This window comes from Oxyura jamaicensis, chromosome 1 (assembly GCF_011077185.1).
Source record: "Oxyura jamaicensis isolate SHBP4307 breed ruddy duck chromosome 1, BPBGC_Ojam_1.0, whole genome shotgun sequence".
Lineage (NCBI taxonomy): Eukaryota > Metazoa > Chordata > Aves > Anseriformes > Anatidae > Oxyura > Oxyura jamaicensis.
This window is the reverse complement of record NC_048893.1, coordinates 78,741,930-78,767,841: the sequence shown is the minus strand read 5'-3', so window position 1 is coordinate 78,767,841 and position 25,912 is coordinate 78,741,930. Positions and strand designations below refer to the sequence as shown.

Below are 25,912 nucleotides of genomic sequence, written 5' to 3'. Positions count from 1 at the left end.
TTGCTCAACCTCCTGCTCCCAGTTCCAAGCAAATCATCTCTCCTCCAGGAGCCTCCAGGATCAGAGCCATGGCCAGCTGGGAGCCCTGCCAGAAATGGAGGCCTTCCTCTTACCCTCCGTTGTTAACCCTTCTTTTCTCTAGCTATCACCCTTCCTCCTGCATCTCCTGCTGCTCTGCCCCAAAGAGACAGCTCCAGCCTGCTGGGCAGTCTCCCCTCCCTCTTCCCCCAGTACCTGGCCTTCTGCCTGGGCTCAGAGCAGCTAGTTTCAGCTCCTCCTTGCAAGCCTCTCCCATTTCCGGACAGGCCCTGGCCCACTGCCCTTATCTCTTCCAGCCCCTGGGGCTGTTTGCGGAGGAAAGTATAAAGGGGTTAACTTAGAGAGCAGAGGTGCAGTACAAGCGGCACGAACCAGGCTGGGTTATCTGTTTTTCTGCTCTACTCGCCACATCCTGCTCTGCACCATGGGGAAATATGGACTGCCCAACAACTTAAACATCTTTCTCCTTCTCTTCTTCTTCCTTCCTGGAGATACCTCGCCCGTCTCGCCCGTCACAGAGCCGTAAGCTACACAGGGGGGTCCCAGGGCAGGCAGGAGAACTGGGCTTTATTCCTCTATCTGCTGCTTTGTGTCTCATCTGCCGCCTACTTTCCTTTACCTGGGTATAAAGACACCAGAACTGGGTAAAACATCTGCCAACAGCAGCTCTAGTGCTTCAGAGGGACCCAGAGCTGTCTGTGAAACAGATATCAGTACAGCTGCAGCCAAAAAAAAAAAAAAAAAAAAAAAAAAAAGGAAAAAAGAGGGAAAGAGCTTTTGCTTTTAAAGAGAATTGACGTGTTTTCAACGAAACTCTGCAACAAATTGTTTCTTTCCTCAACAGACAACTTTTTATAGCTGTTTTATAGCAGTTTACACATTCAGTTTTTCTTAAGTGTGACACTATTTTATTTTTTTATTTTTGAGAAGACAAACGTTTCACTCATTATGTTACTCCCAGGTCAAAATGCCTAGGAGATGTGAGCATTTTTCTGTTTGATAACACACACACACACACAAAAAGAACAAATAACAGATTTGGCATGATCAGTTTCATTTGCTAATTCACATATTTCTGTTCAGCCAATGGAATGAAAATTTCGGTCTCACCCAGCGTTACGTGGAACTGTAAAACTGTGACAGTTAAGGTCTGTGAGGTGCTAGCAGACGGCAGGGGTACAGCATACTGCATTCCTTCACCTCCTTTTGCCCCGTTTGTTTGTGATGGAGTATGGATTGTGTGCATGTATGGAAGGCTGTGCTTGCAGCGCTTTGATAAATACCGGGTAAATGGACAGCAGGGTCAGGATCCAAGGGGCCAGAGCTTTCTCCCTGCAAACTGGCTGGTGGACATAAAGGCGTCAGAGCCTCCCATGCCACCAAGAGGAATGCCCTACCTTACTACTGAGGTGTTGAGGTCCCTTTTACCAGTCACTTGCTGTTTTGGGGGTGAGGAGGCCAGACTTTGCCCACCCAAAAGGGTGCACTGGTTGCCATTAGGTGGATCAGGTTTGATTCCCAGATACAGTTCTGGGCAGCATGCCAACACCAAACTGCTCATGCTCTGCAAAGTGGTAGGCTGCCTAGGACAGAGCAGGGACCCACTGCTCACGATGACCCAGAAGTGCATCACTTCCCTGCAAAGAACTGAATTTGCTACAGGGTTTTGCTTAAGATCTGGCACCACACTGTGGCAGTTTTGGATCCCTGTCAGGATTGAGAGTAATGCTACAGATGGTTGGCAGAGTGGAGTCAATGCTGTTTATTCACTAGGTACTGGTACTTGAATAGCTCCTGAATACTACTAACATAGTCCGTTAATAGACTTTTGTCTCTTCTTGCCACAGGCAGTATTCAGAGTCCCAGGAAGGAGCACTGTTATTGTGCTGGAACCTGGAAAAACATACATCTTCCAGACTTTTACATTGAGAATTTCTTGTGGTATTTTACTTTTGAGACCAGGCTCTCTGCTTTCCTGAGCTATTACAGACATGTTAGAAATCTTGCTACACTCCTAGAAAAAGTACCTCTCTCCCTGAGCAGTGAGGGCTATAGTCATCAGATTGGTTTATTTGCCCTTTCTGTACAGCTCCTTCTACATGTTCCTGCTCCTCTGACTTAGCCTTCCCTCTCTTTCTAGGCAATACATGGTGCTGCTGCCCTCTCTGATACACACTGATGCTCCTGAGAAAGTCTGTGTTCAGCTGACCCACCTGAACGAGTCTGTGACGCTGAGTGCCACGCTTGAGTATCAAGGGGAAAACAGGAGCCTGATTGATGATGTGGTGTCAGAGAAGGATATATTCACCTGCACCCCTTTCTCTGTGAGTATCTAATCCCTGTGGGCCCATCCATTGCACCAAAGATAAGCTGTAAGGGCACTGAATAGTAATGAGCAGAGTAACACTGTATAGGTATTCACTTTTCGCTTGACCAGGTATGTTCATGTTCATCCTCAAAACCCTTTTCACAGCTGAGCTCTCCTTAGCATATCTGAATGGGAAATGCTCAATCCTGGAAAGCCAGCCCCTCTCTAAGACAGGAGGAGGAGATGTATAAGGATCTGACGTCTGGTTTGGAAAAGGAAATGTTATGCAAAGACTAGAGACATTATCAGAAGGAGGAAAGGGATTACTCCATTCCCCCTGTGAATGTCAGAAGGACAGAAAGATTTTGATCAGGGCAGTAAGAATTTCTTGAAACTGAGTGGCAGAGTTGTGAGTTCCTTTACTGCACAATACTTGCACAATCACTACACAGCAGTAGGAAAGTATAAGAATATGGGACAAGTAAAGATCAGTCTCTTGTTCCTGATTTTAGTCTTCTTCACCTCTGTGTTGGGTCTGTCAGGATTATATTAGATTTGTTATTTTAGGAAGGCCAGTTCAGTTCAATAAGCTTTTACAGGTAGTCCATAACATAGTTGCCTTCTTGTCATCCTCCAGCTTCCAAAATTAAGTAGCCAGTCACCAGCCACATTTATCACTGTGAGAGTGAAGGGGGAGACCCTGCAGTTCAGCAGCCGCAAGACGGTGTTGGTCAAGAATTCTGAGAGCTTGGTCTTCGTCCAGACAGACAAACCTATCTACAAGCCTGGACAGACAGGTACCAGGGAAGGGGTGGAGATTGGCATTTGAAGCATAAATGACTACTAAAACTGTCCAGTTTTAGTGCTTTCAGTGGGGGTCAGAAGAGCGGTCTCTCTTAGCTGAGTTGTATGCTTTTAATCCTCCATGTGGGAACAATTTGGGGAACTTTAAAGTACATGCATGCAACTGGGGCACCTGTGCACACTCCCTGTGCCATTGGGAGTTCTGTTGTTGTGGTCCATGCAGTTTGGATTCCCTTCCATAGAGTTCTGACCCCCTTTGTTAAAACCACAAAAACTGGAGCAATGACTGGCTATTTGTCCTATAGAAAACAGGGTCAAAATTCAGGCTAAGTTGTGAAATAGTTTTCAAAGTGGCAGCTGATTTTGCTCAACTTAAATTTATTTTTGGTCCCGATTAATCAGTTTCTGATGCCCATGGTCGGTAAGATGTTCCCACTGCTATGGATTTGCTCTTAATATCCTGTAATTAATATAATTTCTTATATGGGCAGCATAGCATGACATAGCTTTGTAGTGAATGAGATTTCTATAGAAGAGAACAACTGTCATCTGTTGTACTGTGTTTGCAAATAATGTTTTCTGCTTGGTGACTGCACTGTGAAACCTCACTATATGCTTTTCTCCATCAGTTCTGTTCAGAATTGTTTCTCTGGATGAAAACTTTCACCCCGTGAATGAGCTGGCAAGTATAGCACTTCCTCTTCAGTAGTTGTTTGGCCTTAAATCTTCTACGTGTGAACAGTAAGGAAAGAAATGTCCTTTGGGGGAGATAGTTGTGCAGTTCCCAGGTTACCTCAGATCTTGTTAACAGGATCTGTTCTTCAGATTTCTGCATAAGACTGCCTCTGCATTCTTGGAAAGGTTTGAGAATGTAACTGCAAATGAACAATGGTGTAAACACCTCAGCAGTGAGCAATTCTACCACTATCACAGTGGACATCTGCTCTAGCTGGTATTCCAGATAATCCAATGTTAGTAATTTCAGGTGACTTTTCTGTCCTGGGTGAATGCCTGATACATATGATGCCTCTCTCTTGATGTATTTCAAAATGCTTGATTGCTCCATATCAGGGACTTTCTTCCTTATCCCACTGCATTATCAGCTAGTTCCCTGAAACACGGTTGTAGCCATGGCCATTTGACTGTACTGTTTGCGCTCTGTCTAAATGTGCATTCTAAATATGCTGTTTAATTTCTTCCCTTTCTAGTTTCCGCTGGTCTATATTGAGGTATGTACAGACATGAAATTCATGTTCAGATCTATAAACTTGCCAGTTCCTCAAGATGTTTCTTGTTTATTTTATTTATATAGCAGGTCTGTAATCTTTATTCAAACACATAAAGCTTTAATAGGTATGGTGGCAACCATGTACTTTGGGCCTAGAGCTCATTTTGTTGTCCAGCCCTGGGCTCCCCACATAATCTTGCTATTCCTGCCCTGCAGCCTCCTGTGGTACTGGGGGTGGGCCTCCCCTCACTGCTTTTGTTGGTGCTTTTTAGTTATTGCAGCCTCACACTGTTCTCACAATTTCCTTGTGGTCTCATTATCTACAGGACCCAAAGAAAAACCGTCTGTACCAGTGGACAAAGGCAGAGTTAAAGGGGGGGTTAATCCAGCTGTTCTTCAACCTCACCTCTGAACCCATCCAAGGAACCTACTCTGTGGTGGTACAGAAAGCCTCTGGGAAGATAATCCAGCATCCCTTCTCTGTGGAGGAGTATGGTAACTGTTGCTGCAGTTTCAGGTTCCTTGCAGCTAGCCCAATGGGGCATGAAAGATTAATTGAACAGAGTGGTAGATATGATCAGGATGTCCTGCATGGCTGGAAAATGTCTCTCTGTCCTCTCCCTCCCAAGCATCATTCCTTTTGGAGAAGAGAAGACTGAAGGACTTGGGCAATCTGTCTTCACTCCTCCCTAAGCCCCAGGCCATGCAGTGCAGTGCTCCCAACTGCCTATACCAGCAAAGCTCCCAGCATGATCAAGTGTGCTTGTAGCAGTCTGTGTTGTTGACCAGTGGCTATACCTCCTTTCAGAGGTGATTTAAAGCCACAACCTCATCTTCAGCTGGCTACACACGTCAAGTGTGATGCTATGAGTCTAGGTCTCACCTGCCTGAGTTGCAAAGTCCTGACTTTTGGTGTATGCTGGGGCTGTAAATTCAGATCTTGCTTGTCCTCCCTCACAGGCTAAGCCTGTAGTTGTTGTGATGCCTTAATGCCTTAACATACCTCTGATGCCTGTCCCATCTGCTTGGCTAGGAAATGTGACCCTAATACAAATCTGCACATGGCTCCTCCTTCCCCTGCCTTCCCTTCCAGTAGTCACTGCCTCCCTCAACACTCCAGCAAGCCAGCAGCAGCCTTCGTTTCATAGTCTGCTATGATCATGTAGAGGATGAGTCTTCTGGAAGCCCACTGTCCTCTTTAATTGGAACGGCTGCCCTGAATTCCTCCTAGTTCTCCCAAGATATTCACCGTCCACAAACCCTCTTGCAGCTGGATTTGGATGTGATGTTACTCGGTGATAAGTCAGCAGGGAAGCTACGGGGTCTTTCTTATTTTCCCAACTGCTAAGGTTGGCATGCTTTGGAAATGCAAAGACCAGGCTGCAGTCCCAGCTCTGTATGTTTTTGAGAGATCTTTGTTGACCTAACTATCCTTTTTAATGTATCATACTGCTGTGGGACTGATAGCCCTTTTGTTACCTAAAGAGCTGCTGTGTTTTAATAGTTGGTGTGATAATCCTGTCTTCTTACCTGACACAGCGGCTGGCTGAATGCCGGCGGCTTTCATTGACTTTGGTGGGATGTGCAGATGACACTGGCCACTAAAATCTGGCCAGTTAGATGCTAAAAGCTTTCTGAACATTTGTAAGAATAACCTTTGAGCAGCCTTCGGGTCTCATTCTTATGTTACTCCCCACCATATAGACTATTTTCCTTTGGTTTTGCTGCAGTGCTGCCAAAATTTGAAGTAACGGTGAAAATGCCCAAGGTGATCACCATTCTTGACGAGAAGCTGAAGGTGACAGTTTGTGGCTTGTGAGTGTCATTCTTCTTTCAGTCCTTGGTTTCTGGTTTCTCCTCAGCTACTGATGAAGGTCCCTTTGGGAGACTTCATTATATTTCTCAGTCATTTGTGGGGTTCTAGGACCAAATAGACTACATATACCATTAGACAAAAGGCTTTACAATTACTACTTAGGACACTTTGTAACATGTAGAAACGTATTCTTTTCTGCCTTTTTTTTGAGAGTATTTTTGCATATTTTTTGACATATGAGAGTCATAGAGGATATAAGATTAGCTGCCATTCTAGAGAAGAGGTCTTTGTTTAGCTCAACTCGGAACTGCATTTTAAATGTGGCTTCTCTTGTCAATGCTGTGAGAAGACCATTCAGTGATGTTTCCTTTGAGTTATGTTGTTCAATTCTGCATGGCATGTTCCATGCATCCTGCAGGAAGAGACAGCATGGGAAGAAAAATGAGCTGAAAGACCCAATGCACATACATAGATAAACCAGTTGCATCTGAATTGGGTGGTGATGTCGATACTTGCAACATGTTCTCCAAGACTAGGTGTACTCTCAACTGAATAAGCATTATAATAAATGATTTCTGCAGACTTATGTCTTATTCCTAGGAATCAGGATTATAAGACTCAGTGCTTCTGCCCTCATTGCCAACCTTGATCCTAAAATGTTACCAAATTTCTTGCTGCCTTTTACTTCCTTTGATGACCCTGCTGTATCTTGGAGGTGGTTCTAGGGAAGAATTTTGGCTCCACTGGGGGTGAGCTAATCAGTTTCTCCATTCCTTTTACATTTCTCATGACTCTGTTTTTCTTTCTATCCTCCCTGCTTGTAGATACACATTTGGGAAGCCTGTTCCTGGTCTTGTGAGCTTTCGTGTGTGCAGGAAGTTTCAATACTCATCTACTTGCTATGGTGAAGAGTCTAAGGCAGTGTGTGATGAGTTCTCTGGACAGGTGTGTCACGATTATTCCTGGGGGCAAAGTAATAAGAGAAAATGTGGTTTATTAAGCATGCCTTTTAGGCACAAGTTTGCTCTGATGGAATATGTACAAGCATGAGTGTGAAGAGGGGAGAAACTCCATGTATTTTAAAAAAGCCTTAAGAAGAAAAGAAGATTGGGTGCGAGGTTAAATGTGAAAGGCCTGTGCTGTAAGAAAGATGTGTGTAAAGGCAAGAAGCTGATAGAGAAGGAAGAGGTAAAAAAAAAATCAGGAGACTAGCAAATATAAGGGAATAATGAGATAGAATAGGTATGCACGGTGAATGCAGAGTTGGGGTTGGCTTGCACTAGAGTCAGTGTGTGGGATCAGAAGTTGTTGTTTGAGACGGGAAAGGAAGATAAAGAAAGAGAGGAGTTTGAGCAAGGAGGAAAATAATATGAATTTAGCAGCAGTGATTAAGACAGACAGATACCCCCCTGACACACACACTATTATCACACCGGCAAGTCTATAGAGCAATACCAAATGGCGTTTGGAGCAAGGACAAGTTCACTAGTGCTAACTTAATTGACAGAAACTGAAGGTAATAGCAGTTGTGGAAGTAGGCTAGGACAAGAGAGCAAGCAGAAGAGAGCATGATTCTTGGAATGTGCAACAGCATCATCCCCACAATTGCCTCTGCCACTGTGCTGTAATCCATGCTAAATGGAAATATGAACATTGCGGTGCTAAATTCTGTTCCAGGTAGCTTTTCCCTCGACTGTGGAGACCTGTCTTGTACATGAAGATGATAATGAGAGGTGGCAAGCTTTGGAAATACTTTTCCAGCTGTTTTATTCTTTCTACACATACACAGACTTTATGCATGTTTTATGTATCACTAGTACTGCCTGTGCATTTTAAGTCAGCAGCTATATTCTAATGTGCCTGACACCTGGCAAATGCTTCCTGTGTGGCATACACAAGAATAATTCTCTATGCTTCTGTATCAAGTGTTTAGAATACCAAACTTCATAAACACATGCATAAACAAATATCTTATAGTTTGCACATTCTTTGCTCTGCTGTTCCTGCAGATACTTCAGAATGCTCCTTGCCAAGTTATTTAGGTGCTTTTCCAGTTTTGATTAAAATTATGAAGAGAATGACCTGTGAGGCTGTGAGCTTTTCTTCCACCTAAACACAGGACACAATGATGGGATCATTAAGTTAGAAAAATGTCATGCACATAACAGACATGCACATAATTATAACAGACTTTTTGTTTTCCTCCAACAGACAGACAACCATGGTTGCATTTCTGAAGTGGTAAAAACCAAGTTATTCCAGCTCAAGAGAAATGGATATGAGAATAAGCTGCATGTAGAGGCTAAGATTAAAGAGGAGGACACAGGTATGAATGATCTAGATCAAAGAGACACGTAATAAGCCCTGGAGAGACCAGCAGAGGGGCCTGCTGAGTAAGAGTTAGGGAGAAAAGCATACTCCCAGTTCTGGAATCTTAAAGTTTCCTGCCTGGATACCAGGAGCATCAACTAAAATTTCTTATCCAGCAAAGGAGTATTGACCTGGAGCAAAAATAATTAATGTCAGGGAAAGGCAAATTAATTCTTCAATCTTCTTCCTGCAGGAGTGGTGTTGACTGGAACAAGCTTCTCCAGGATCACAAACACCATCAGCAAAATCACCTTTGAGAATTCAGACTCCCACTACAAACCTGGAATTCCCTTCTTTGGACAGGTAGGGAAACTGTGAGAAGTGGAGCGTCATGAGTGCTTAACAGTTATGTTACTGAACCTCCAGGATGGGCACATGCCCACATCTGCAAAGATGCTGAACCTCAGTGTTTCTGCTAATCCCTGATGACCTCCTCTCTTCTTCAGGCTTTCTAATCTGGGAACAGCAGCTGAGAGCATAGCCCTCATTCTGCTTCCCCCTCTGTCCTTGTGATCCCACTTCTTCACTCAAGTCACATTCTCTGGTCTCCTGCTTAATAGGAGGCCTCAACTGGTGTAAGTGCATGCCAGTCTCTGTCCACTCTTCTGGCTCAGAGGTGGAGATAAGAAAGAGACAATGAAGTAAGATTCAGAAAGTTCACAGCCCTCTCTGGAAAAGAGAGGTGATGTGATATACATGCAAAGTGCCATGGAAATTTCCCTTTCTCAGATGGACCCAACACCCTCAGCTTGGTGACTGTACAGGTGGCAGGCACTGTTCTCCTGTATCATACTGGTTTTGTTCCTGCAGGTGAAACTTGAGGATGGGTCTGGTGCTCCAATTGCCAATGAAACTGTGAGGATTTCTTTACAAGGAGGCCAGGAAACCAACTACACGACAAATGAAGAGGGCAGGGCACAATTTTCCCTGAACACTTCCATGCTGGAATTGGAATCTGTTGGAATTAGAGTGAGTCATGGGGGCAAAGTGATGAAGTGACCAGCAGGGCTGGAGGGGAAGTACTTCTGAAGTTTCTACTATATATACAGAAGCACTTAGCTTCTTGATCCTGGTTGTCTTTGCCAACCTTGGCATCACTATGGTGGAAATAGCCATGCAACAGACCAGGTTGCCATGTGACAATTGCACTTAGCTTGTATTTGATTTTGGCTTGGCAATAGTAATACAGGGCTAGAAGGAACATCAACAGATCATATAATCCATTCTGCTCCAAGGGATCACCAACCCTACCTGGACAAATCTGTATCAAGGATGCATCTAACTTATTCTTAAAAATTTCTCATGGTGGAGTGCTGCTAGTGTTTCACTGTTTTTTCAACTAAATGATTTCTCAGGTGTCTCATCTAAGCATCTCTTAAGGTTCAATTTAGTGTTCTGAGATTCTAAACTCCTTCCCTCCTTCCCTCTCTCCTTCCTTTCTTCCCCTGCCATAAATAGAAAAACAGTATGAACCATTCACAGAAATTCTCTCTGTGGTGTAGAGTTCATTTATCTGGAAGAAGTAAGTAATGCTGAGCATCTTTTGTTAGTGAAAAATGCAATATATATGTAACATACACATTTCCTAATATTTCACCTTGGAATAAGGCACTTTGTCTAGAATTATATGTTTTTGTTTTTTTTTTTTTTTCTCCATACAATTCTTTAGTCACAGATTAAAACCATTAAACATATCTAGAAGTTACCACAATGTGCTTGAAGGTTGCAGAATTTTGCAAGATAAAGAGAAGGCAAGAATTTCCAAGTGTAGTGAGAAAGATAAAGAAATAAGGGCATGGAAAGCACTTGAAATACTGAAATATCACTCTTAGAAATGTGAAATATTTTCCCCTCACTCTTATTTTTAGGAAGACACAGCCTCTCAACCCCTAAACTTCTGTTTGGTTTATGTTTTGAATTCTCAATTGGAGAATTTTCCTCCTTTTCCGTAGCATCCTCAGTTTGATCCTGGAGCTAGTAATTCCTGAACTGGACAGCACCATCTGTTCTCCAGTTCCAGTAATGAGAATAAAAATTAAAATTGGTTTATTTTCTCTTTAAACTAACTGAGAATTAGAGAGGGCAAGATATTACTGTAAATAGCCCATATGCTGATACTGACAGTAAGTAAACCACCAATACAATTCAGCCTGTTTGAGACAAAGCCCAGCTTCTCTGGGATTGAATCATTCCCAGTTATTTGCTCAGGATACCACCACCCTGTCTGTCTTACATCTTCCAGGCTCATGTTTCTGTTTTTGGTAGAATACCTTTTCACTTTAAGTACAAAAAATACCAAACCTGTAACACTAGACCATGAATGTTGGTCCCAGTTCATCTGCCTGTGTCTGAGGATCTCCATGTGTGTATTTTCTCCATTTCCAGGCAACTCATAAAACACGCTCCCACTGCTTTGACCATTCCTGGGTTTTTCCAAGTTATGAAGAAGGCTATCTCTCCATAAAGCGCTTTTACTCCCCTAGTAAGAGCTTCCTCAAAATTGAGCCCAAGTCTGAGGTGCTAAGTTGTGGCTCCCCCACAGAGGTCCGGGTGCACTATATCCTTACACCAGAGGCCATAGGAGAGGAGAAGAAAATCGTCTTTTACTACCTGGTAAGTTTGCACTTCCCATGCAGTCAGTCAGTTTGTCACTGGTAATTGTAGAGGAGGTGGAGATGGAAATTGTGGTTTGAGGCAGCAGGCTTTAAACACTTCCCCATCATCCTCCACATGTGCTTTTCCCAGGAAAAGGAGGGTCAAAGAGTGAGGATGTCCCAACGTCCCCTGGGTGAGCACTGGGATTCTGCTACAGGGAGGCAGAGAACAGCTCAGCAGGATGCAACCTAAACACACATAAACACACAGTTACTCTCCCCTCAGGTTCTCCCTCTTTAAGGTTTAGCTCATGCATAACCTCAGTCACAGCAGGGTTTCTCCTTCCATTCAGGTGATGGCCAAAGGAATCATCAAGCAAGCAGGCACGAGCATTCTGGATTTGGACCAGGAAAGTGGTAAGTTTCCCTCCCCTGCCATATTGTCTCTGTCTCGTGAGGCTATGCAACTGTGGCAAACACACAGGCTGCTTGCATGTGCAGTGCAGGGATCCCCATATCCTTGTTCCCTAGGATGTGGGAAGAGTTTGAGCTTTCTTTTCTGTCTTTACTCATTTTTAGCACAGATTTGTGCTAACCCCTGTACCAGCTGTCTTTGTTCTGACACTGTATTTCCAGGGCTCCAGTGCTCCTCAGAGACACAGTATGGTGGTTTGTTTTTAGAAACTCAACCAAAATTCATCTTGCTTATGCACTGTAGAACAGGACTTGAAACAGGCCTTTTCAGTCAGACAGTGAGACTTCCGCATCTCTTTGGAAACAAGTTCCTCCCAATTGGAGGCCTAGAGTTTTGTTATGGCTAGAATGAAGTTCATAATCAAGAAAAAGCTGGAAATTTGGCTGCCCTGTGAGCAGGTTTCCTGTACTTCAACTTTTTGCTCTTGTTTTGTTAGCCAATGGGGTCTTCTTACTACAGTTGCCTGTGCAAGCTGACATTGCTCCAGTGGCCCACGTGCTTGTCTACACCACTACTCCTAGCAGGGAGGTGATTGCTGATTCAGCCAAGTTCAACATAGAAAAATGTTTCAGCAATAAGGTAAGTGATCACTTCCTGAGGGAGCAGCCATTAGACTGCAACCTGGCCAAGCTTTTATTAGATTCAGCTTGGCCAATATCATTTATTTAGATTAGCCAACATTGAACAAGCCACCAATCAATTATTCTATGTAGCTTCACTGCTTATTGGTTTGTGCTAGCTTGGAGGAGATCAACTCTTGGAAAAAGGATGCTAGCAGGGATTACACTGCTAAAACCTCTCTTATCAACAAGTCATAGTCACAAACTATCTCACAGATAGTTTGGGGTTACAAAAGGGGAGGCCATGTATCTTACGTCATACTTCAACACATGTATTTCACTCATTTTGACACAAATTCATTCTAGCAATGATGTGGCATCTTGTGTGGTCACAGAGCAAAAATAAAACACACACAGCCCCAGTCCAGTAGGCATGTCTAATGTTTGTCAGATCTTTTAACTCTCATACATCTCATCCTGTCATTGTAATTTCTGTTACGTGTAAATGAAGCTAAACCTTGCTTAAACCTGCCATCTGTATTGAGCAATGAATGGTGGTGCTCCAATAGCACTGATGAGACTGCTTTTCAGCTGAAAGAGGTCAGAGAAGTAAAGCCTTCTGTGAACATATAGACCATGATTCTCTTGTGGCCCCACGTATTCGTTATGCAGAAGATCAGAATGATGTATGAGCAGTCCTAAGAGAGGATCCTCAAGCTGCCATTAGGGCTTCAAAATAATAGTACACTGTTAAAGGCAGTCCCTTGTCCCACTAAAAGCCAAACTAAATGAGTTCTTGAGATTGGTGTCACTGTAAGACATTGGACACATGCATTTTCTTTTTATCTTAAAGGTCATTCTATGTGCTGTATTAAAGTCTAGGCACATACCAAGTGCCAATTAATTTTTGTGACTAGGTACTGCTTTCCTCTCCAAAAGCATCCTGGATTCAAAGCTGGTGTCAGTCTGGCTGGGACAGACTTTGGGCCATCAGTATGCTAGACATTGTTTCTAGTAGCAAGCTTGCAACATCCATTGTTCTGCTGTTTCCTCAAGAATATTTTTTTTTGCATTCACAAGGTTGGGAGACCACCCTGGGAGAGATGAGGGTTGTCAGCAAAAGGCATTGTATGGTCTCACTGGGACATGAAGGAGACTGGCAACTAGTGCAGCTTTGTCAGGAATGTGTTTACTGTAAGGATGCTTTGATTGCTGTATGTAAGGGGAGCATTTGTATTGCTGTTGAGAGGGAAGATCTATGCAGGTCAGCCATGTTATTACAAAACTATGTGAGATAGTGTTGAAACCAGCTTTGCTAGAAAGAACTTGCAGGGCAGAGGCTAGTAGGAGGTCATTAGAGTTGTGAATTAGGTTTTGAGGAAGGCACATTAGTCTGGCAGGCCTCAACCAACAAGCCAGTTCTTCAGAGCCATCACCAGCCAGTACATATTGCAGTATTGCTCCAAGGTATCACTGCTTCTCATGCTACCAGTGAATCTGCCAAGCGAGATCATTGCAGGTTTGTTGTATCTCCACAACATGTCTGGTTGCAGCACAGATATTGAAGCTTGTTCAAAGCCATGCTCAGCTGTCTGCAGATCTAACCCCTATGTGGGATTATCTCATCACATTCATGGTGGCCATAAAACTCCCAAATGCCTTAAAAGTTAGGAACAGTTGCGATGCTTAAGTTGACAAGAACTGTTAGTGCTGATTCCTCTGTCACTGCAGGAAGGAAACCCAACAATGTAGTAGCACAGAGGGAAGGGTGTGTGTATACATATCTGTGTGGGATTCTTAGGGTCAGGACTGATGCTCAATCGGAGCCTTGCAAGGTTAGGGCATCTGTGACATAGCTATTCCTGTGGATACAGGTGGATTTGAGCTTCTCTCCTTCTGAAGGCCTGCCTTCTTCTGACACTCACTTGCTGTTCAGAGCCTCCCCAAACTCCCTCTGTGCTGTCCGTGCTGTGGACAAGAGTGTTCTCCTCATGAAGCCAGAAGCTGACCTGTCACCTGGCTCTGTAAGTACTTAATTTGTGTAGCACCTCAAAGCCTGGTCAGAGGAAGAGCAACCCAATAACGGGGTAGAAGCAATGAAGGATCCTTCCTGAAAGTGCTGACACAGCAATGCTGTCCTGTGCTCTTGCTCATCTTCAGTGGGCAAAATCTGAGAACTAGGCAGCAGCTGTTTGTTTGGGATTTTGCATGACTGTAGGAATGGTAATTGGGAAACCCTGTTAAGGAAGCTTTTTCAGTTTTTCTCTCTAGACATGGATTTATTTTACTGGAGTAGCATCTAGAAGTGTCAAAGAGTTTATTCCTCCCATGCTAAGCAGCAAATGATGTTCCCAGAATAGGGACAAAGGGCTGCAGCCAGGCTGGCCACTGTAATTTTTCATATCTTTTAGCCATAGTAACCAGAGTAACATACTGTCCATAGCAAAAGAGGCAGTATCTCCAAATTTGGATGTCTCCTTGGACTTCTAGTTTCCTATTGCAACCACTTCTGGGAGGACCATGGCTGTGTGGATTTGACTGTTACAGTCCTTGTGTCCAACTCCTTTAGCTGTGACAGTGGACACTGAAAAACGACAAATGTCCTGGCTTCTTCTGCCCAGGTGTATAGCTTGCTGCCAGTGAAGGAATCGCACGACTATCACTATGGTCCAGACATGCTTTTGGAGGAGCCCCTGGAAGACTGTGTCACCTTGAAGAATATAGTTGTGAATGGGATCACCTATTCTCCAGTAATGGATAGGAACGAAGACGACACTTACAACATCCTAAAAGTAAAACCTTCTTGCATGTTTGAGGAGTGAAATGGGAGAAGGAATGAGAGTGCTTAAGCCTTTTGTGGCATGATGCAACATAAGGAAATGACTTGTGAATCTCAATAGTCTGACACTAAGTTCAGTGAGAGTCATAAGTTTCACCTGTCTGTCTTGACAGCTGTACTCCTGGCTTGAATTGATCAGTCTTAAAGTTTTCTTTTTACATGAAAAGCTTTGGGGTTGGCTTGAACTGAGGTTCTAACTCAAGTTCTGTGCCATTACCGTTACCCCATATAAATCAGTATGTCCTTGAGCTACATTGTAGCCACAGATGTTTCCTTCCAAAGGGGAGACTCCATATCTAATCTCTGGCTCATCCTGACCCCTAGTCTGGAATCAGACTGGAATCAGTGCCCTACAGACAAAGGGGATCTATCCCATGACTTCTCTGAGCCACCTGGGCACCCAGACCCAGGGCGGGGGTGGGGGGGAATCATCTCAAGGTCTAATCCACAGACCATAACAGCTTCTGCTTTTGAAGCAATAAAATACTAACACTAAATCTGCTGTGTAAACCTCAGCTGGAATCAGTAACAGCAACAACAACAACAAAAAATGTCTTGGGTTTCTCTTCCTTAGAAAATGGGCTTAAAAGTTTTCACAAATTCCAAGGTGAAGAAACCTACGTATTGCAACACTGGCAATTACATACCTCTAGGAATCCCAGTTCCAAGTGGACTCATGGCAGCTGGACATGCAATGAGGACAAGCGGTAAAGGAATTGAGTCTCACTGTCATCTCTGTTCTGAACAGAGATGCCATCTGTTTTTTCTGGGGGGTAAATAAACAAGAGCTGGGGTTGTGGAAGCAGTAATGAAGTGGGGAGTTCACAGATGTCATCTTCAGCATGAGCATGGGGCATGTCTCTTTTGCGGCGTTGGAAAGGCCTATGGACAGGCTTTGGTAACTCCGCATTAGATGTCAGGTCCCCAGCTCCAACAATTTTTATCTAAATATAGAAATAAATTTAGCCAAAGTATAGATTCGGTGGATTTCTATTTCCTTTTGTCAAAGCCAACCATACAAGGTCATAAACATCTCTTTCCTCTAAGCTGCTCATTTTCACTTCATGAAGTGTTGCCTCACATGCTATGAGTTTTGCTGGGGACCAGTGGTAATATGGAAGAACTAGGCCTTGCTAATAAACACTGAAACTTCACTGCTTATAATACCAGTGCTTACTGTAAACAGTAAGCTGGCAACAGTAAACATCTGCTGCCAGCACAGCTTCTAATTGTTGTGTATATTGCCACTTTCTCAGACCAAAGCATGATGCTGATGTAGATCTTGTTTGTTTGGAATTATCATCCTTAGACTCTGCTAGAATGTATGCCCAATCAATGCCGTATGTCAGCACTCCTGAAGAGCTGACAGAGACAATCCGAAAGTATTTCCCAGAAACGTGGATCTGGAGTTTAGTATCTGTAAGGTGAGTGCCTTGGGGTGGTTCCTCCCTACTTTTTATAATAGCATTGGTTTTACAAGATGAAAACATGAATCTCGTGTCTACCAAGCCTTTTCAATGGCAAGAAGTACTTCACTGTTTGCAGAGATCAGTTGGCATTCCCCTGTGATGGAATTGCCTTTGTCTGTGTTTAGCTTTGTCCACGTAGTAGTAGTGAATTTGGAAGATGTTCAGTGCCTAATACAGTGTGCCCAATCATTCATACAGCCAGTACGATTCATTAGGCTGAAAGGGGTACCGATGGTCACCAAAATACCATAAAAATCACCCTGTCCTTTCTCTCTGTTTCTCGCCAGCTCTGAAGGAAATGCTGAACTAGATGTGACCATCCCCGACACCATCACCGAGTGGAAAGCCAGTGCATTCTGCACTTCGCCAGACACAGGCTTTGGCCTGTCCCCAACAGTGTCCCTCAGAGCCTTCCAGCCCTTCTTTGTAGAGCTCACCCTGCCTTACTCTGTAGTGCGTGGTGAGGCCTTCACGCTGAAAGCCACCATCTTCAGCTATCTGACAGCCTGCATAAGGGTATGGAAGATTTAAGTCTTTCTCTGTACCCACGTGCCTTCTTGTACACTTCTTGCCTTCACCTAACCTTATCTCTGGGTAGCCTTTGACCGTTCACCCCTGAAATTCTTATGTGTTTTTCCACATATTCCAAACAGCCAAATCTAACTCCAGCTCTTTGCTTCTTTGCCATAGAAGAAATAGCTATTGCTATTTTTTCCTGTCTCTCTGATATGTTCTCCCTGTCTCTCAAGATCACCCCTCCTCAATTACACCTCTCTCTACAAATGGCAGGTCAGTGTGACTTTGGCTCAGTCTACTCAATTTCTGGCAACTCCAGTGGAAAAGGAGGAAGAATCTTATTGTCTCTGTGAGAACGGGAGGAAAACGGTGGCTTGGCTGGTGACTCCCAGATCTCTAGGTAAAAGTCTCAGAGTACTGAAAACTGCAGGGAGGATTTCTCTGTGCTGTTTTCCCAGTTCAGTATCTGGTGTTAGAGCTACATTGTTTCCTGGGAAATACCGTGGCTGAGTGTCTCATCTCCTGTTATGCAGGATGTAAATTTTGGTGGACTCATAGTGTCCAAGGCCATGTCTGGCACTATGTGCAATTTCATCAAGTCTTACAGGCCTTGGACATCAGCTTCTGAAGCCAGAGGCTTTGCTGGCTGGCCGGGACATTCTGTCAGTTCCATCCATGTCAGAGATTTGATGATTGCTCCATGAAACCTTCACACTTTGCTTTTGCTGTTGTTACATGGTGTGGTAGCAGCCGTGGTCTGCATGCCGAGTAGCAGAGTGCTGAACGGCCATGAGACTGATGACTCCCACCACAGTGGTGTCTTAAGTTCTGGAAAAGAGCCACCAAAATAGTCACCTTTCAATGGCAGTGCAGCCCATCTTCTCCAACCTGCATTCTGGTTTAGATAGCTAAATGCCTGTGGGAAAGAAGCTGGGCTCAGCTATGATGGGAAATCCCTACCTATGGGCCTGCAGGTTGAAACTCCCAGAAATGTCAATGACTCCTATTTCCTGGTGCTGCCCAGCAGGACTGGCTGACCCCTGTTTCCTCCAGGGCAGGTGGAGTTCTCGGTGAGCGCTGAGGCCCTGCAAAACCAGCAGCCCTGTGGGAACACCATAGTGGAGACCCCTGAGAAAGGACGGAAGGACACGGTCATCAGACAGCTGCTGGTGGAGGTATGGGGGCTGTGGGCAGGGGAGGACTGAGCTGTCTCACAGGCTAGAGTGTTCACTGCATAGACACATGAAACAGAGCTCTAGGTGGTCACTACACAGTGTGGTGATATGATGGTCTTACATTATAGCTGTACTTTGGCAGGGCTACATAAAGGTTGCAGGTTAATAACTGTGCAATGTATCTCCCCCCAGTATTTTAAACTTTCCCCATCTCCTACAGTAAACAGTTTGCCAGTCAGCACAAGCTGTCTCTCTGTTAGTGGAGCAGGCAAGCAAACTGCTTCTTAAGCTGAGTGTTATACACTTCTGTTTGCTACCATAGCCTGGCACCAGGGTGATGGCAGGGGAATCACAAGCACCTAATGGAGTTAGATGCCTGCAGAAAAGTCCCCACAAACTCCAGATATTATAACAGTCCATGAAAATGTGTTAAAATTGTACAGCTTATCTGTTTCCTATGGCAAGAAGAGTTGCTGATAGTGCATAGTATAGAAGGAAATGTTATGTGGCAGTACTGCAGCTTTTGTAGGAAAATGCTAGTTTATTATGCTGTGTGTTGTAATCTGACAGAAATATGCTGTGTTCTTAGCCTTTCTCTGTATCATAAAAAAACTTAATGCTTGCATGCCATGTTGTATTGTACCAGTACTGTCATCACATATTACAGTGCGCATCTTTACTTCCTATTGTCAACAGATGCTTTTTTTTTTTTTTTTTTTCATAAGGCATCTGCAGCTTTATGATAAATAGCACTGCAGACACCTTCCAGGCAGCCCTCTAGAGCTACTGTGAGCTTTGCTTCACTGTAAGCTGTAGTACTTGCTAAAATGATGCAGGAGCTTCACTTCAAACAGCAGTTGCAATAGTCAGCCATGTGATAGTCCTGCAGTGTTGTCCCTCACCTTCTGCTGTCCTTCATCCATGTACAACACCAATCATTTTGGATTCTTTTTTTTTTAATTATTTTTATTTTTATTTTTTAACTTAGATTATTATTTCAGAGCTCTTTCTTTATATTCCAGGGAGTGTTTGTGACTGCCTTTCCTTCTCCAGTTCACTCACTTTTCTTTTCACTCTGTTCTTAGGGATGTTGTTAAGGATCCCTCTGCCTGTATTTCCTGTCTCAATAACTTCTCATTTCTCTTGTTTTCCTTCATCCCACCCAAGCCTGAAGGAGTTGAGAAGGAAACAGCCCAGAACTCTGTGCTCTGTGCAAAAGGTAAGGCCTTCCCTCCCCGCCCTCTCCATTTGTTCTTGTGTGGGTGATAGGAGGCCTGGAGGAGGAAAATTGTGCAGCCTCTACCATTTTCTAGGTAGACTGATATTTCTAGATAATCAGAACATACCCCATCTCTTGGGACCCTGAGACCTATTTCTTTTTAGCAAGGAATGCAGGGAAGAGAATGTTCAACTGAAGCCCCTTGCCCTTACATTAGACAATTTTTGGGACTGCACTGAAACTGTTTGGTCTTGTTTCTCTCTCAGGAAAGACTTTGCAGGAGAAGTTTTCCCTGTCGCTCCCCTCAAACGTGGTGCAAGACTCAGGCAGAGCATATTTCTCAGTGCTGGGTGAGTGAGCTGCCCAGGAAGGATCTGATGGGAGAAAGAACCATGTACTGTTTCTTCCTGCCTGCCTGACTGTCTTGCCCTCCAACCTTGCAGCGTTTTCTCCTGGTTCCCAGTACACCTCATTCCTGCATTTCATCCCTTCTGTCTCAAATACTTTCCCTTCTATTTCTGCTCTTCTTTTCCCCTTTCTGCATTTCATTCCACTCAGGGTTCGCTGCAGTGCCCTAAACATTGACTCACTACCCACCTTTTCTGTGTTGCTCTGTATTTCATTCCAGGATCATTATCAATACAGATTTTCTTTTGCTCTTCTATGTCATCTCCTGCTTCTCTTGTTCTGTAGCTTCATCTGATTCTGGTAGCCAGCCCTGAATTTTGTTAATATTCCTCTCGTATCTCCTGTTCCCTAGGTGACATCATGGGCACCGCCATGCAGAACCTGCACCAGCTCCTCCAGATGCCATTTGGCTGTGGGGAACAGAACATGGTCCTGTTTGCACCCAACATCTATGTCCTGGACTATCTGAACAAGACAGGGCAGCTGAGTGAGGAGATCAAATCCAAGGCCATTGGATACTTAGTGAGCGGTGAGCTGGGACACAACTTTTGCTTCTGCTTTGGATTTTTTCCAGATCCACTGTGGCTTTCTTCTGTCAAATGCTGGCCAGATGTGCAAAGAGAGCTTCTCTCTTGTTCAGAATGTCTCTTCCTGAGAAGCCCCTTCTATGTTTATTTCTCTATTATTCTCTGTTTCTTAAGCATTTGGGTACCCAGACATTGTCCTCACTTTTCTCTGCTCCCTAATGGTGTTGCAATGTAGTGCACTGTTGCGAGATGACCCACTATAGTAGCTTGTTGTCATTAATGTGTCCTGCCTGCTTTCTGAAGAATGACAGGTGCTTCTTCTCCTCATGCAGTGTAAAAAGTGTATGGAGGTGGGTATGTCAGTACTTCTTATTTGCTAGTATAGCACTGACCTGCTCCTCTCTTTTTGGCTTTTGCTGTAACAGCTGTTTTTATGTTCCCTCATCCTTCAGCAGATGTTCTCTGGCATCTCTGAATCTTGCTTTAACTCTTTGTTGCAGGTTATCAGAGGCAGCTGAACTACAAGCACACAGATGGCTCTTACAGTACCTTTGGACCACGCTATGGCCAACCAGGGAACACCTGGTGAGATTTGAGCGTCACCCGTGCCTCCTCCATATCGTGTCTTTCTCAGCTACACAGCTATAATACATGCTGTATGATGGTAAATAGGAAATGCTGTTGTAGATAAGCAGACTTTTCAGAGATGTTCTGGTCCCTGTGCTACCTCTAACTTGATGAAAGAGGCTGCATCAGCCAGTTATGTAGCTGAAGCACCTCCTTCCACCTGCAACTCTGAGGACCATGATGGATAAGAAAGAAAGAAAAGAGCTGGGGAAGAAGGGAGCAGGGATTTTACATCCCAACTGGACAAAGCTGAAGAGTTGCAGTGACAACTCTTCTAGAGCAGCATCTGCTGAGAAGGCTGCTGGGAAAGGTATTTTCATATAAGTGGAAAGGATGATAATCCGAGAGCAGTGCTGTGTGGTTATTTTTCAAAAGTGCTTGTCTCTCACTAAGCAAAGACATCTTAGAGAAAAGTGTGTGTTGCCAGTGTGACTTACTGCAAAACTTTGAGTTTCTTCAGCATATCATTGCCATGCATTTTCAACTTCAGGTAATGGTAAAAATAGATGATTTCATCACCTTCTGTTTGCTTTTAGTCCCTGTGTCTCAACAGAACATTGGCCTCTCACTACACGCTTGTTTCTTCCTGTAACTGTTTTGTAGCAGCTCTAGCTTCTCAGCTCACTCTTTTAATATGTTCTACTTTATTCATAGTTTTACTGACACATCTGGGGAATTCTGGGAAACCCATGAGACATGAATTTCTAATGAGGCAGCAGACCATGAGCTTCGAGGGATTGATTCTTCCCTGTCATTTTGATTATTACTGTCATGCAGATGTTAAGCTAATGGTCATACAATTCTCTGCTTTTTCCAAAGAGATTTGTTTAGATGCATATCAACAGTCTTTGTCCTCCAGACTGTAGTGTCAATGCAAAAGGATTATAGGGTTTTATAAGCCCAGAGACATAGGAGAAATCAAGGTGAGAAACAATTTTTTTGACAGTTATTTTGAGGTGAAGAGGTACTTGTGGTCTAACTAATTGGCCTTCAGTTCCCCAGGCCTTCCTGCCTTCCTCCAGACAGGTGATGCGCACAGGAGATGGACAGTGGGCCTGCACAGACCCTCTCACTGCTCTTACTTCATTACAGGCTCACAGCCTTTGTCCTGAAGTCCTTTGCCCAGGCCCGGCCTCACATCTTCATAGATGAAAGGCACATCCAGGATGCTTTGAGCTGGCTCGCCTCCAAACAGAAAGAGAATGGCTGTTTCCACAGTTCTGGGACACTCCTAAACAATGCCATGAAGGTAGCATGCCTGCTTGGTTGGCTTTTAGTGAAGCTGGCACTTGATCATTAGTCAGATGGGTGCAGTTGAGCTTCTTGAGCCCAGGTAGATAGAGAAATCCCATGTCAATGGCAAGAAGTAACGAGACAGAGGCTATTCTGTGTGATTGCCGTGACAGGAAGAAGAATCAAGTCAAACCTGCAGTATGAAAGTGGAATTGATAGCGCCACATGAGCGCAATGGGGAGGAGGAAAACTAAAGGGTCTACAGTGCAGAACAAAGTATTACCACAGCAACAGTAGAAAAAAATGAAGATGAGAAAATATATTGCTAAATATCAACCTTTGTCTTTCCTGGCAGGGTGGAGTGGACAACGAGGTCTCGCTGACGGCCTACATCACTATTGCACTGCTGGAGATTCCTCTGCCTGTAACTGTATGTGACTGCACCCTAATTTGAGTCAGTCTAGGATGACACAGTACTGGAAAAAGGACACAGCTGTTGGTTCCTGTGATACAGGAATTATGTGCTGTCATGTTAGACATTTCTGAAAAATACTGTACACTGTATGTCCCTAGACCTTATTCTGGCAGACCCTACTTCAGCATCCAGGGGAATGATGTGTAGTTACTAAGGCACAAAACTCATCTATTCACGGCCTTCCAAACATTGGTTATCTCTCCACAGCACTCAGTGGTGCGTAATGCTCTCTTCTGCCTGGAGACGGCAGCAAATGGGAAAGAAAACCACGTGTACACCAAGGCACTGCTGGCATACGCCTTTGCTCTGGCAAGAATGGAGGAGAAGCGGAAGGCTTTGCTTGGATCACTTGAAAAGGAAGCAGTGAAAAAGGGTGAGCATTCCTGGTGGGACATTGCTTTCTTCCAGCCCACAGGCCTTACCTTCTCCCTTGATAACATGGCTCTTGTTAGTGGGGCAAAGGGTGCAGGAAATGGCTTGCGTATTGAGAAAAGTGTAGGGAGAGGAGATACTTGTGCAAGGTGGTTGCGTTTTTGACCGCTCCTTCTCAGTGTCCAGTCCTACTTCTCTGCTCTGAGGGGATTCAGTGGGAGGCACTGCACACCAAACCATCAGTGCTGAGCAAAAGCATGGCTCGGCTAGCATCTCACCTCGCTTTGCTCCTCTTGTAATGCCAAACACTGCTTAGTAAAGGCTTAGCAATGTTTGTGGCCGCTCCTTCCTCCCAGCAAATGTGCTTGACACAGAACAAAGTACAGAGGTTGATAAATTAGGGAAGAGAGAGATGTGCTGAGACAGAAGACGAACATACGGGTCATTTCAGAGGTCCTAGTGTAAGCTCCATGTCTTGCAGGAAACCACATAAAGACTCAGAACTCTTCTGGTGAAGTCAACCTGGACAGTCAGTTTGCTCAAGCGTTGTCTGTCACGGTAGTGAAGGAGGCATCACCAGCACCTTCTGCCTCCTGCACCTGCAGGTGCCTCTCAAGCCCTGCTCTCATTTTCCCTCACAGAGCTTGTTACTTGCCCCACCCGGGCATCTCTACTCAAAATGGGACAGTGTCCCAGCCTGGTGCTCTGTGTAGATCTCCAGCTCCTTGAGGTGTTTTAATGCCTCCATGAGCATGGAGTTTAAGTGGAAGCAGTATCCTGGTGTGAAGACAGGGCCTCAGCACTCCTAGACTAGTTGTAAACATGCAACGAGTGAGGCGCTACTTCACCCTTCCTGTTTCATCCTGTTGTTGCATGCTGGGGGCTCTGTCCTCACCGCAGCACCAACACGGTCAGTAACTCCTTTTGTGCAAGTAACTGTTCCTTGTTGTCTTCTTTGCCCGCTCCCTGCCTCCTGTGAAGATGGGTCTGTTCATTGGCAGCGGCCTGGGAAAGAGATGGTGGCTGATCTCCCCTACTACCACTACCGAGCTCCCTCTGCTGAAGTGGAGATGACGGCCTATGTGCTCCTTGCTCACCTCACCACACAGCCAGCACCCTCCCAGGAGGAGCTGTCATTTGCATCTCTTATTGCAAAGTGGATCAGCGGTCAGCAGAATCCCAATGGAGGCTTCTCCTCCACCCAGGTGAGCAACTCTCCTCCCGTGACCTCACACATCAACGTCAGGAGATTGTCAGAGTGTCAGAGAACAAGGCAGGAGCACAGTAAGGTTTGCCCATGTAGGAACTGCAGTCTTACCCTGTAGCATCTGCCGCAGCTACCAAGCTCCCAAAAGGCTGGAGGCCAATATAGATGTCAAGTAGAACCACTGGGAGGGACTGGTATTTTCATGACCTGGCTTTCTTGACACAGAGGGACAGAAGAGCAGTGGCACGTGTGACAAAGCAATTTGGAGCCCCCAGCACAGTTTGTGCGTGCGTATGCTGGTGCTGCTTCCCCCTGTGGAGAATGGTTGAAGGCTCCACTGAGCTCCACAACAGGGAGTTGAGGGACACGCAAGCGCTGTGCAGAGGACACAGCGAGAGAATGGAAGCATGTAAAAACTCACCTTTTCCATCTGTCCTTACTTAAGACTGGAGAAAGTGAAGAATGGAGGAGAGGGTGCCCACCACCAGCAACGGGCAGGCTCTGGGAGGACGGGTTGTAGAATGGCTGACTGGGCTAACCCGTCCATCCCTGGGTGCCGGGACCGGTCTCTTGCAGGACACAGTGGTGGCTCTGCAAGCCCTGTCTCTGTACGGAGCTGTCACCTATGCCAAGAGTGGAGCAGCTTCCCAAGTGACCCTGAGATCTGCAGGGGACTTCCAGCAAGACTTCCAAGTGGACCCCTCGAACCGGCTGCTGCTCCAGCGCGTGCCCCTGCCCCAGGTGCCAGGGGAGTACAGCGCAGAGGTGTCTGGTGAAGGATGCGTCTACCTGCAGGTGAGGGTGATGGAGGCAGGTGCTGTCCCGGGAGGGGAGCCCCCTCCCCGGCAGGAGCCAGGGGGAGGACAGGAAGGACAAGGGAGAGGGGAGGAGTGTGTGGGAAGGCTCTGGCAGAGGAGAAGAGTGTTGTTGTGTGGGGGAGAGAGAGCTACGAGTGTGAGGGAGCTGTGAGAATGGAGAAGTGGGAGGGCTGGGCAGGTAGACGATGGTCTCTCTCCTGGGTTGTGCACACAAACACACTCACACAGAGCTGCTGGCTCTCCCCCAGACGAGCCTGAGGTACAACGTGCAGCCCACGCAGGAGAATGAGCCCTTCACGCTCCACGTGTACACCACTCCAGAGACATGCGAGGACTCCCGGGCTCACAAGGTCTTTGACATAGGCATAAATGTCAGGTAAGTCCGTGTTAGGTCTTAGCCTTCCTGAGAAGCCATGGGAGCCGGAGGAGGTCTGGTGGTCCAGGGTGAGCCAGTCTGGGAGGGGCAGGGCAGCCCCCCACAAGGTGGGCCAGAAGCAGCTGGGCTGGGAGGAGAGGCTGTGGAGAAAGGGGATGTCCTGCAGGGTGAAGCTGTGTGGGAAGCCTAGGGCTGCAGTAGTGAGGGGTGCAGGGAATTGCAGTGGGCTGCAGAAGAAGGTGTTGGGCTGCCAGAAAGTGGTGGGATGTCACATTTTAGGGAAGAAGTAGAAGTGCCCCCCAGCTTTGGCACGAGGTGCTCTGAATCTTTGCTGCTTGGTTCTTCAGTTACACAGGTGAGCGCAACGTCTCCAACATGGTGATTGTTGATGTGAAAATGCTGTCGGGATTCATCCCCGTCAAGTCCACAGTAAGGAAGGTAGGAGCCCATGTGAATT

General features: G+C 45.3%; 1 protein-coding gene and 1 long non-coding RNA gene across 2 annotated transcripts in view; one reads left to right on the top strand and one right to left on the bottom strand.

Moving 5' to 3' along the window:
- Positions 1 to 351: 351 nt before the first annotated feature.
- A2M (alpha-2-macroglobulin) overlaps positions 352 to 25,912 on the top strand; it is a 27,762-nt gene continuing 2,201 nt past the window's right edge. Inside the window, exons 1-32 of the mRNA XM_035312846.1 lie at positions 352 to 561; positions 2,180 to 2,363; positions 2,985 to 3,144; positions 3,781 to 3,833; positions 4,360 to 4,380; positions 4,706 to 4,874; positions 6,110 to 6,194; positions 7,020 to 7,140; positions 8,407 to 8,521; positions 8,759 to 8,868; positions 9,376 to 9,534; positions 10,951 to 11,178; positions 11,513 to 11,576; positions 12,071 to 12,213; positions 14,069 to 14,218; positions 14,816 to 14,986; positions 15,608 to 15,740; positions 16,343 to 16,457; positions 16,790 to 17,018; positions 17,292 to 17,418; positions 18,072 to 18,193; positions 19,361 to 19,412; positions 19,679 to 19,762; positions 20,173 to 20,349; positions 20,848 to 20,932; positions 22,067 to 22,223; positions 22,563 to 22,637; positions 22,890 to 23,055; positions 24,036 to 24,259; positions 24,838 to 25,056; positions 25,328 to 25,455; positions 25,803 to 25,893. Of these exons, the coding sequence (XP_035168737.1) occupies positions 464 to 561; positions 2,180 to 2,363; positions 2,985 to 3,144; positions 3,781 to 3,833; positions 4,360 to 4,380; positions 4,706 to 4,874; positions 6,110 to 6,194; positions 7,020 to 7,140; positions 8,407 to 8,521; positions 8,759 to 8,868; positions 9,376 to 9,534; positions 10,951 to 11,178; positions 11,513 to 11,576; positions 12,071 to 12,213; positions 14,069 to 14,218; positions 14,816 to 14,986; positions 15,608 to 15,740; positions 16,343 to 16,457; positions 16,790 to 17,018; positions 17,292 to 17,418; positions 18,072 to 18,193; positions 19,361 to 19,412; positions 19,679 to 19,762; positions 20,173 to 20,349; positions 20,848 to 20,932; positions 22,067 to 22,223; positions 22,563 to 22,637; positions 22,890 to 23,055; positions 24,036 to 24,259; positions 24,838 to 25,056; positions 25,328 to 25,455; positions 25,803 to 25,893 (4,215 nt within the window). The 5' untranslated portion in view covers positions 352 to 463. The remainder of the gene's footprint in view (positions 562 to 2,179; positions 2,364 to 2,984; positions 3,145 to 3,780; positions 3,834 to 4,359; positions 4,381 to 4,705; positions 4,875 to 6,109; positions 6,195 to 7,019; positions 7,141 to 8,406; positions 8,522 to 8,758; positions 8,869 to 9,375; positions 9,535 to 10,950; positions 11,179 to 11,512; positions 11,577 to 12,070; positions 12,214 to 14,068; positions 14,219 to 14,815; positions 14,987 to 15,607; positions 15,741 to 16,342; positions 16,458 to 16,789; positions 17,019 to 17,291; positions 17,419 to 18,071; positions 18,194 to 19,360; positions 19,413 to 19,678; positions 19,763 to 20,172; positions 20,350 to 20,847; positions 20,933 to 22,066; positions 22,224 to 22,562; positions 22,638 to 22,889; positions 23,056 to 24,035; positions 24,260 to 24,837; positions 25,057 to 25,327; positions 25,456 to 25,802; positions 25,894 to 25,912) is intronic.
- LOC118158324 lies at positions 4,881 to 11,766 on the bottom strand. Its single transcript, XR_004746821.1, has 3 exons — positions 11,756 to 11,766; positions 6,738 to 6,743; positions 4,881 to 5,391 (listed from the first exon to the last, which is right to left on the bottom strand). It is a non-coding gene; the product is annotated as an uncharacterized LOC118158324 (long non-coding RNA).